The 12,463-nt window shown below is 34.8% G+C and overlaps 1 protein-coding gene across 5 annotated transcripts in view; it reads right to left on the bottom strand.

The window, feature by feature from the left end:
* The window catches only part of LOC408715 (lachesin), a 316,260-nt gene that overhangs the window by 72,097 nt on the left and 231,700 nt on the right, over nucleotides 1-12,463 (bottom strand). For all 5 annotated transcript variants that reach the window (XR_408826.3, XM_006560722.3, XM_006560723.3 and 2 more), the window contains 2 exons: nucleotides 12,146-12,363; nucleotides 8,728-8,803 (listed from right to left, as the gene is read on the bottom strand). Coding sequence is in view for 4 of the 5 variants with exons in the window: in XM_006560722.3 (XP_006560785.2) it covers nucleotides 8,728-8,803; nucleotides 12,146-12,363 (294 nt within the window). In the remaining variant the exon portion in view is untranslated. The remainder of the gene's footprint in view (nucleotides 1-8,727; nucleotides 8,804-12,145; nucleotides 12,364-12,463) is intronic.

Below are 12,463 nucleotides of genomic sequence, written 5' to 3'. Positions count from 1 at the left end.
CCTCTAAACTTAATCCACGAATATGTATATATATATTCAATGCATTCATATGCATTCTTAAATATCCCAACTTGCAAAATTAGCTTACAAATCACTCACACTTCGTAAATATCAGAAAATTGCATAAAATAAAAATCTATCCAATCAAACGTCACTCGAATCCACGAATATCTACACGTCGAAGAATTTGATCCCATCATGATGATGCTAAATGCAATTTCTATTCACAATATTCCCCAAGGGAGCACGCATCCGTAAGTAGAACGCTCGACCACTGAAGAGATTTTAGCTAAATTAAAAATCCATCCCACGACTCTCCCTTCATCCCCATCCCCTCCTTACCTCCTTATTCCAACCCCTTTGTGCCGCGTCCCAGAGCGTCGTCGACCGCGACAGAGGTGGAGGGAAGTTGTCTGTCTTCCGGAAGAAAGCAACAGTGACATTAAATTGCGGCGTCTTTTCTCGACGAGTGACGATAAGAGAGGCAAGTTTCCATGGGACTTTCGCTGATATTGCTCGACGGCGTAATCGCGCGATTACCGGCCGATTGAAGAACTTTCGCCACTCTTTCGCGTATGCTAAATCATCGCGTGTATTGAGCCCCTCTTTGTGTCGAATTTCCTTTTTTTTTTTTAATTAAATATAAGGGAATGATTGATGCACGAGGGAGGAATGTCTTATTGTTGGTAAAGTGTTTATCGTTCTTTGGGATTTTTTTCATATTTGGAAAGGGTGCAAACGAAGAAGAAATGGAGAAAGGAAGAATTGGAATAAATGTGAGTAAAGTCTAATGTCTTATTGTTTGATTATTTCAAAATAAATGGAGTAGAAAATGAATAATGAATAATAATTGTTTCTTATTGTGTATTGAATATAATAAATTTTAATATCCCAAAGAGGATATTGATTTGTAGTTTACGTTGCTCGATAAGTCTAATTCCATGATCAATTTTTAATTAACATTATAGTAATAATAATGGAATTCTGTTTCGAGAACGTATACCTGCTTTCGTAATTAAAATCAAGCGATGACGAGTGATTGACGATTGATAATTAAATTGAGAAAATGCGGCTATTTTCGCAAGAAATGGTTTCAGTTATATGTTATGCCAATGTTAATTCATTTGCATCGAATATAATTCCGATTCGAAGATTAATCATCAGCGAATAAATCTTTTATTGAAACAAAAATCAATGTTAATTTATTCTTACGATACGTTTTCTCCATTATCCAATGATAACCCAAAAATGTGTTATTGTGTATTAACTTTGTCGTATCTGAAAAACAATAGACGCGAGGATAATCGAATATCATTCTCAGAGAAATAATCATCGTAACGAATAATCCTATAAACCTTTTGAATGAGGCGAGATGAAAGGGACGGTGTTCGTTCCCTTGCAGTAGGGTTGGATGTTCATTAGCCAAATTATTGAAAGTGGAGAGAAATTTTCTCAAAGTTTGTCCCGGGATGACAACTAGAACGGCCAATTCCGCAGGCAGTGAGTAACATTCTGTTTACACGGAAAGTAGTTTAACGCGAAAATTATGATGGACAGATTACCGACTGGAAATGAAATTAGTCCTCCAACTCGTTAGACAAGTTAAGAAATCGTTCGAAGAAAATGATGAACTTCTCGATTGTATCGTGCCGGAAATTCATCGAAATTTAAATTATATATCGATTGTTCGTTGATATATTTAGAATATTAGAAATTCAACGTTTTTAATTTTCAATACAATAGACAAGTAAGGAAAGAATTTAAAGAATTATTATACACGTACATACACATACGCTGTATTGATTGTATTAATATATCTTTTTGTATCCGAAGGAATTAATTGATGTTCAAAATTTTCAAAAATATCGATAATAAAACTTGGAAATAATCACGAAAGCTTTTTTCGATCTCCTGTTTCACGATGATACGGCGTCAATATTTTTTTGCGAATATTTTATCAATAGAGATAATTCATTTTTATAATTTATTAAAAGAAGAGATAATTTGAGACTGAACAAATAGACAGAGTGCAAAAAAAAAATTGGAAGAGAAAAATACAATATCATACTTGAGATTAAAATTACAAATGGTTTCGCGGAATTAAATCGAAGAGAAAGGAGTGAATTTGACATCAATTACGTAGAATATTATAACTTTCAGATATTTTTTAAAAAACAAAGAATGATTATTAAAATTTTTATCGAATAAAATAAAAATTCAAATCTTTTACGATCAAAGTGAAATATTTATAATTTAAGTGAAAGCTCAGAAAATTTTTAATTTAATATCTCATTAATATCTCGGATAAATTCTACACGATACAATTACAAAAAGGATTTGCTCGTATTATTAATTAATTTAATCCATTATATTTTATTAATTATTTAATGATAATAATTTCATATCATACTACGAAGATTCATTACTATGAAAAACACGGAGGCAAATGAGGAAATGCTTCGTCTGAAAATAAGAATACGCGTAATAACTGTACAAATAATTTCCAATTTATTTCCAATCCATTAACACAAATAAAACACCCTAAATTAAATAAAAATTAGATTTTTCTTTCTCTTAAACAAAAAGTAACAAATTCGACGAAACGTTAATTAATTAAAAATTTCTTTCCAAAATATTCGCACGTAGGATAAAAACTATTACTAAAAAAAGGAAAAAAACTATCCATCAATTCCATATTTCAAGCAAACAGAACGATGTCTCCCTTTCTGACTACGACAAATTCGAGGGGAGAAATTAATTAAAAAAAATTCAGGATTAACAGCAGAGCTCGACTAATCTTGGCGTCGTTTCAAGATCCACGTCTTTCCCCAATTAATAAGAAGTCGAGGCAGGAAGATAGGTAGAAGGGGGGGAGGTGAAGGAATCAACGCCATAAATGCCTATAGGAGGGATGTCTAACGACCGACAATTAAATCCTCGTCTCAGTGAGAAGAGAGCAAAGAGGCGTTTGCATTATGTATACGAAGCTTTCGAGAGAAAAAGAACGAATTTCAGCAACGAGATGGGGAGATACGAAGAAAAGGAGAGAAAGAGGAAAGAGAAAGAAAAAGAAGAAGAAGAAGCCGACATCCGAATGAATGCGATATTGTTGCTATCCGCAGAACGGCCGCAAGTTTTGTTCGCCGCAACCGGCCTGCAGCTGTCCTCTCCTATTCCCCCACCTCCAACCCTCGTCAACCCTCGCAAATAGCAGTTTGACTCGACTATGGAATAAATTAGCCGTGCTCGGGCTTTTCCAGAGAACGATGGAAAAGGAGGGGTTCGGAAAAAGTGAGGGATCACCGTTCGCCAGAGGGGCGGTGAGGGGGATTGGGTGGAGGAGATGGGGTGACACGAGGATGGGACGGTTTGCTTATCAAGAAACAGGGGTACTTTGTCCCTTAGGCGGTCCTTAATAACAAATTCATATCTCTACGACCTCCTGCTCTTCGTTCAACTCCCTCTACCACCACCCTTGCTCTTCATCCCTCACGAAATCCCCACCAAGGGCGAATCCCGCGACCAGAGTCACCCTTGGCCATGAGGCTCTCTCTCTCTCTCTTTTTATTCTCGGTCAGATTACAAATCTCTTTTTTATGCCGCTTAATAAAACTCGCCTGACATATCTCTGACTTCTACCACTTAATTTCGCCTCCCTCTGTCCATCTTTCTTCTTCCTTTTTTCCTTTCCTTCGTTATTTCTTTCGTCGATTGTACACGTCGATTCTTTCCATTTCTTTGTTCCTTCCATCTCACAGTCCCTTTCTTTGCGTATTTACGTATCGATACGTGTCGGTGTTTGTACATGTCCATCTTCGTTGTTACGCGACTGTCCTCGTTCACGGAGGAACGAGCATCCCTTTTGGGACCTTTCTAGACCACGTCGAGGTTATTTTACTCTACCACGCGGACTGGGAATGAATTCGAATTCCTTTCGTGTCTTGGTATCCCTTTGTAGCCGATGTTTCGAGGAGGAAGATCGATTTTTCTCGTGAAGGACGAGATAGGAAGAAGGAAGAAGATCTGTCGGTATAGTAAAGAAAATGTTTCTTCTACTGTTCTTGACTTTATTTTTCCATATAATCGTTTTTATATCTTTATGATTAAAAAAATTCTATTATGTTCGATTAATTATCTTTATAATCGAATAAAAATTTTCTGCCCAAATATTTTACGTATGAAAGGACCGCCTCGATTAAGAAATTAATAATTTTAATGAATAAAAATTTACTTCAATAATAAACGGAGTTATCCGTACATTAAATATTCTGTAATTTTTTGATTAAATTATATATAATTATACGAGAAATATCTGTTAAAAATTTCCTCATATCGTGTTCTCTCGTATCAAATCTAAAAAAAAAAATCGAGATATATTAAAACAAACATTAAATATTCTCTGTTTCCCGAATTCCATGAAATAAGAAAAAAAAAAGAGAACGAAACAATAAAGGAAAGCAATAACATGAAAAATTAAACATTATTACAGTCTGAATTGTTAGAGTTGTGATGGAACCGAATGAGAACACGGTAGAAAAATCGAGGAAAGAATTTAGACAACTAAGTCTGAATAATTGTGACCAAGTTCGGCTCGATGTTTGCAAACCCCAAGGAATAATACCTTTATATCCCTTTGTTTCATGAAAGCGACCAATTAGTAAGTAATATTCGTGTCCGGGAGGGGTAAAAACTCTCTGAGCTATTGTGTGTACATTTAAAAATCTCGCCAATTAGAAAGCAATTTCCACGGAACACGATGAGAATTTCCCTCTGGTATATACCGGGTATATTTACCCCCGTTTTTATTTCCTCTTTCATTCCATTCCTTTTTCTCCTTTTCCTTTTTTTTTGTGCTTTCCCTCTCTTTTTCTTTCTCCCCGACAAAGGTATTTTTACGTATGCATCCACACTAGAATCGGATAGAATTAAGATTTCTCGAGCCTATTTCCGAGTATCGATAGTCTCGTGCAACTATCGGATTATGCGTGAAAAGAATATCTTTAGAATATTCGATATTTATTTATTATTCAATTTTCACTATTCTTTATAATCTTCTTTATTGATTGTTTTAATTTTACGATGATTTCTTTGATTGAAAAATTTAAATTCAATATAAATTTTCAGCTAATTTTATAACATCTCTATTATATCAATTTGCACGATATTATTCGATATTTGGATCCAGATAATTTTTAACTCCAATCTATCCTATTCGAATTTTACTGTTAATAAAACAAGTAAATCAAATGCAGTGCAGTGATTAATAACCCCATGTTACAAAATATATGGACATCATAATCAAACTCCTCAATTACTACCATAGATTATGCTTACCAGGGATCGCTAATGGCCGCTCCATAAGGTTCAATCAGTTAAACTCGAACGTTCAATAACTAATAATGATCAACGATGATAAAAGTTATTAGTTACGCTTTGCCATTCGAAATTATCGATGATTCTCGAAACACAACATCAAATTCGATTATTCGACGTATGCTTTCAGCGGATGGTTAATTTCACTGTCCCTTATATCACATAATAATTCAAAATTACCGCTCTAGACCAATGGGCCAATGGCCGATCGACCGGCTGGAAATTGTATCCAATGTTGGTAACATCGGGATCTATGATCAAAGACTGGACCTTTCCACGGTCAAACGATGCTTAATGTTGCTGTTGTTCGCATTCAAACAACCAGTTCAATGTAAGAGCAGCTATTGTTGTTTCCAATATATTGATCAGTTTCCTATTGACCTTTGCGTATTGTAGATTTCCGGCCGGTGCATTAATTAGGTCGCGGCCATTATTAACCCTTCACTCGAGTGGAAAAGACGAACTCGTCTTGTTTGCGACGAGAAACTGAAGAGATTGGTTTGATATTTTGATTGATCGGTATAATGCAATGTTAATTGCTTAAATTGTTTTGTACGTCGATATTGAAAAAAAATTGAAAAATACGTACGTGATACTTCCGTTAATACGACGGGGGAAATATATTTCAACAAGTGGAACGAATATTTTTGCTGAATGATTTCATTGCTGAATGATGTTAACAATGACGATCATTTTGTGAAACGCAGCTACGATTGAGAAATTAGAAAATATTTGAGAAAACAAGAAATCAAGAAATATATACGCGAAAATATTTTAAAGAGTTATTTGGAAAGGATTATAAAATTAAATTAATTATTCGATTAATGAAAAACGATGAATTTTTTTTTTTTATTTCATTTCAAATATTTTCACATTATTGACGAATGAAATGTAAAATCCGATCGATAAGCACATTCCTCTTTACGAATAAAATTCTTCCATCGGAATTAATTGGCGAGATTAAATCCTGATGGTATTTAGTCTCAATTAGAGATACGTTACTTTTATTATACATATAGTACACGATCCTATTAAGTCGGAATATCATTTATATGGATCGCTACAACATTTTCAATCTATTATCTAATTATACAGAATTATATATATAACAATAAAAATTCAAAGTATCTTCCCCTACAAACTCACTCGTTAAGATATATATATATAATTTCTACGACATTTCCAGATTACATTTCCTTGAGACAATATAATTTTCATCCCCTCGTGCCACCAATTTTTTTTAAACGTTATATTTTTTCAAACGTCAAGCATAAAAAGGTCGTAAAAATCATTCCACACATGTTTGACATACAAATGATCCCTCGCAAGGAAGAGTTTCCACCGAGTGGCCACGAAATTTCCACGAATCATGACCGTTTTACAGAGGTAATCACCTGCAGGGGGATAACTGGCAGCCTTTTTCTTGCCGGTGGCCTTTTATGCTAAACGCCCGCTTCATTTGAATGTCGCTAATGCGAAAAACCGATGCATACTAATGGAGAGCGGTCTCCAACGCTCTTTCTCACCCTACTCGGCCGGGGATGGCCGCGCTCAACACACCGAAATCACCCTCTCCCCACGCGTTCCCCGTACGTGCACGCGCGTTTGCACAGCGGCCAGCCATTTCTCCGCCGGCTCTTTATGTCATATGCATACATTAAGCGGGATGTACGCGGAAGAAGCTGAGGGGGTGAAATTGGGGATATGGTATTTGGACGATTTCCGGTGAATAGGGTGGGCGGTTTCAGCCAAGGTGGACAAGGTAAATAGAAGGGGGTGGAAATTGCGCGCTGGGTTTTTGGTGGATCCGTGAGAAAAGATTGAGAGGTGCAAGGTTGATGTGATCGATTCATATTACGTTATTGCAAGCCGAGACTGAAAATATTTTGTCCTGGGAGAGAATAGATGCAAGGAATTTTTATCGTAAATGATGAAATTATGAAGAGATTGAAAAGGAAATTGGAAATTGGTTTCAGGTGATTATAATGACGAATGGTTTTAAATATTGCGAGGATAAATGGAAAAATTTCGTTGGAAGATTTAATATAATTATTCCAGAGTGATATTCGTCGAAATGGATCGAAATTGAATTAATATAATATTGCAATTCTATCCTAATTTCTTGTTATATTTTAGAAAAAGTTAATCCTCCATAAATCTTGAGACTGAATAACAATCAGATGGTCAGATTGAACTTTAAAGAAAAGATCCAATCAATGAGTTCCTCTCGTTCATATAATCAGATATTCCTTCAATTTATTAATTTAAGAAATAACAAGACTTGTTCCCTTCGAAGAAGAAAACGGAATTTTCCATCAAATGCATTTCTCGAGGAAAGTGCGACGATGGTCGGAAACCAGTTTGTAATTATTCGAATGTCTCAAATCCAATGGCGTTACGGAATGATAGTCAGGCATAGCGGCATTTCCGCACGATTTCGCGAACGATTTAATCACGGATTAATAGATCGCCGCAAAAGCGATCCCCGAGGCTTCCAACCCTGGTTAATTAATTGCGCGCATATATTTGCCGAGGAAACCCGAATTAGTAGAATCTGAACTGAAATCGAACGCGACCGAGGAACATTCTCCGACCGATTGCACAGGTTTCTCAGGCAAATAGCGTATTTCGACACCGTCTACTTCGTAAACACCTTCCCAGACATGTGTCTCGGAAGCCTAACCCCTTCCCTTATCGATTCTCCTTCCACGTAACAATTATTAATAGATATATAACGATAAACAAATCAAATCTACAGGAGTAGAAGTTCAATTTGAAGTTTGATTTAATCCTGTTAAGTTTTTAAAAATTTTATATATTTGCAATAATTTTGCGACACGAAATTGAAATATATATTTGCTTGCCTGTTAGAAGATCGATTGAATTGATTGTATATTCAATATTTTAATTATTTATCGTAAAAGTTATAAATCTCACGAGTTGATAGATATATAAATCAATCTCAATTATATATTATTTCGACTCGTAATCAGGATGAACAATTTTCAAAGCATTTCCGAAATATCTTTCGTGCGCACGCGCACGCGAAAAACCAAACAAAACGAGCGAGCCGTCTGTCGACGAGCATGCTTTAATTGCGAAAGGAAGAGAATTAAAAAAAAGAGAGAGAAAAAAAATAAAAAGAAGAAACGAGGAAATAAAGAAAGAAGAAAAATAACATTTAATCAAGCACCAGCACGGGGATGGTGCACGGAAACAGCTTAAAAATTCCCGACACGAACATCCAAATGAAAATGACATCCCCGTATCCCACCACGAATTCACGATTCGTCATTAGCTTGACAAACGTTTCGGCGGGATATTTTAAAATGCGAGTAAACAAACGACACTTACTGTACAGGCGAATGGTGCCGTCTGTCTCTCCACGTGGGTTTTTCGCGACGCACTTGTAGCTACCGTAATCCTCCTCCTGAAAAACAGAATGGTAATGACGTGAGAGAGAGAAAGAGAAAGAGAGAGAAAGAGAGACAGAATCGAAATCTGGCTTTTAAGCAAGATTGCGCTTATCGAGTTTGGTTATTTAGCAAAACGGTTTCGCGCTGAAATCGATTGACGAAAAATAGGATGAGTTTAAGTCGAACGCTTATATCGATTGATTCGCCATTTGTTCGTTGAATTTTATCATCACTTCTTCTTTCATTTTGGACGCGAATGAAAAGTTGATTTTTTGAAAAATTTTAGAAGAGATATTAAAGGAGTTATTAAAATTGGAAATTTTGAATGAGATTTTATATGAGGAATTATGTATATATGTATAAAAAGAAAAGAAGTTGGAAAATTGGAAGTATTTCGAATTTGTATTCCTTTCCCTTTTTTTTTTTACGAAGGATAATTGTAAAAGGAAAGCAATATCCGTTTAAATCTATTAACCAATCTATAATCATATCGTGACAATTTATTTCGTCATCCACTTTTACTATAAAGATTCAGAAGGATAGATTTTTCTTCCATTACATCTGTTTCATTTGTTAAGAATAAAGGAAGTTGAATAAAAGAAACTTTATCTTTGTTCGTTTGTACTTTTGAAATTTTTCCTATGACGCATTTATTATCCTTATAAAAGCAACGCAATAAAGAATCGCGAGAAGTAAAAGAGTAAAAGAAAACGGAGGGATGAGAGAGGGGAAAAAAAAAGGATATTTTTCTCGAGCTTGATGACGAGAAAGAGAAAGTTTCTCCTTTACACGGACATTTTAAGGATATCCTTTCCATACGCGAAAATAATCTATGAATAAATCTCGTGAGATGCCGTGAAACTTTTCAAATATCACCTGTTGGCTTCGCGTATTGGTTGAAGTTAGGATTAGTAGATGAACATTCTCTTCTCATTTCATAGATAAAGTCTGGAGATTAGTATTATAGAAATATTATTTGAAATTATTTAAGTTATGCGCAATATTGTATGTTAATTTTAATCGAATAGAACTGAAAAATAAATTTTTTTTTAATAGTAAAATTTATCGAAACTTTAAATTTATAAAAAATATAAGGTTCAAATATAAAGAGATAAAAATATTTAATAGCAAAAAAAGATAAACTAGAATATTATATTTCTTTATTTTTTATACAATTCTCTTTCTTTTTATAGTAAAAGTTAATAATTCCAATGCACTTTTAAAATGAAACTGTATAATACACGCTTTCTCGTGGAAATACGAATTGTAAAATTTCATAGAAAGTGAATCAATCGTTAAATAATTATTATATTTAATACGAAAATTAAAATGTAATTAAAATTTTTATACGAGATATCCATCTTCGAGCCGTTTATTATATGTTAATTAACTAAGCAAATCGTGAGAAAAAAAAATCCGGCAAGAAACTAGCCAAACGAGGGAAAAAGAGCACGTGATCTTCGCGTTCCGGGCTACTTAAGGAAAAACGAGAAAAAAGAAATTCCTAATTCAGGGAACGCCGGAGAATGGAAGAATATTTGCATCGCAAACAAACAACCGAAAAAAGGACTGGCGAGGTACAGTTATATGGAACGAAATAAAAAGATAGAAAATTAAAAATAAAAAAAGGAGACTACGGAAAATTACTTCGTCGTCGCCAAGAGAATAGCGCTTTATTAATATCATCGAATCTTCAAATTTATGCTCAATTACGGGACTAAATGGAAACTATTTTTATTTCCCTTCCTATCTCTGTTTTTTACTTAGATCCTGAACGATATTCGATCATAGAATTATTTTATATCGTACGAGTGACAGGATTTTATTAAACGAATCGAAAATATTTCGTAGAGTGATGGATGAATACGACAACAATAGAACTATCAAAACTTGTCAAAATAGTAATTAAAAACAATGAGAAGAAGCTTTCGACGTAATTAAAATTGATGCTTTTATCGAAGCGAAAAAATATACAATTTCAATTCACTCCTGATATAATACTTCAATTATAATTACATACATACAATGTGTACGGTTTATAATTTTATCATAGAAATCTACTCAAGAGATAGAGGAAAGCATGCCATTGAAGCCACTTTTTGTTTTATCCCGATATCTCAAATAATTACCAAAATATACCGATTCAAAGTGTCTATAATGCTTAACATAGCGCAGCAGAGTCTATGAATGAAACCGTGACCTACATTATTTCTTGGAAATGCTTACTACGTTTTTCTAGGAATCGCGTCTGCCACTTGTCTGGAGTTTGGGATAGGTCAGCGAGACGAGGAGCGAGCGAGAAGTCCGAGTACTGAACAAGGATGCATATAGTAAACGATTAAAAAATTACCTTTCTTTTTACACGACGATATCTCGAGAACCGGAAGTCGTATCGGGATAAATAAAAAAGCGTTTTAAAGGGCAAGATTCCGCGCTTCTAATGATCTTTCATTCGTTGACCGGAAATCATTATCTTCCGAGTTATAGCGGTTTAAATTTTTTTCAAATTTTAATAGGATTCAATCGAGTTTTAAAGCGAACTACACGAAAAATACGTTTAACGATCTTATTAGTAGTACGCGCTATAATTGATTTGGAAGTTATTTCAAGTTTTTTTTTTTTGTTTGAAATGAGTTGAATATTTAATCAATCAATCCGAGTTTTGAGTTTAATTGTTGAATCGAATTATCCACATGCATTTTTCGACATTAAAATATAACAATGTTATTATTATTTTTATCCCATTATTCGATAAAAATTATTTTTCGATGAAATCCATCGAGATTTTATTTCCTTAAAAACGATTTTCAACGCGTCGCTCCGAGATACGTCCCGGCGAACGCGACAAACGAATTGTCTTTGCCAGATGTTGCAATTCAATTGGTAATGTTCGCGTCAATACATTGCGGATTTTGTTTCATCAGTAAAAGAGTATCGGTTAGCTTTTGATCCATTGACGAACGATATTAAAATAATTAAAAGAGGAATCGAATGAAGTTTTCACAATCAACGCGAATCCAGTTTTGCTTGTTTGAATTTCTGATAGAATGAAAGATTGATTGCCTTTTTTTTCCCCTTCTTTTTTCTTTTTTCAAATGATTGTCCATCAAAAATAAAATTATCGAGAAAATGAGACGCGTACTCTCGCGTAATCGAATTAATTTTGTTGTATCCCCATATTCCCATTTTAATTCAGCATTCAGAAAGTTTAATCAAATCAAGAAGATCTAATTCGAAGTGATATACGCGTAATTAAAATTTTAAACACTCCTTCGTCGTGCGCATTTTGTTTCTACTCCAATGCCTGAATATTCTTTTAAGCAGAGACGTTTAAAAGATTAAAGATGAAACCTCACCTGCAGATCGTGTATCGTTAACGTCATATGCGTCTTGTACGAGGGTTTCTCTGGTGTGGAGGTGGTCTTGTATTTGTTGCTACCCTGAATCATCAGGCCATCCTCCCTGGTCCAGTAATTCAAAGAAGTTGGATGAGCCTCGGTGTAGCATTCCAACGTGACTGAATGGTCCAAGGGTGCACCGACCAATTGGTGCGGTATCCAGAGCATAGGGGGGACTGCAACGAGAAAAGTGATTGATTGGCTCATAAATGTTCCAATTACTAGCGATACAAGCAGGAGCGTGGCGTACGGATCGATAACCGGTCCACGTCTATA

This window comes from Apis mellifera, linkage group LG2, assembly GCF_003254395.2.
Source record: "Apis mellifera strain DH4 linkage group LG2, Amel_HAv3.1, whole genome shotgun sequence".
Lineage (NCBI taxonomy): Eukaryota > Metazoa > Arthropoda > Insecta > Hymenoptera > Apidae > Apis > Apis mellifera.
The sequence above is the reverse complement of the archived record's forward strand: the minus strand, read 5'-3'. Positions and strand labels throughout refer to the sequence as shown.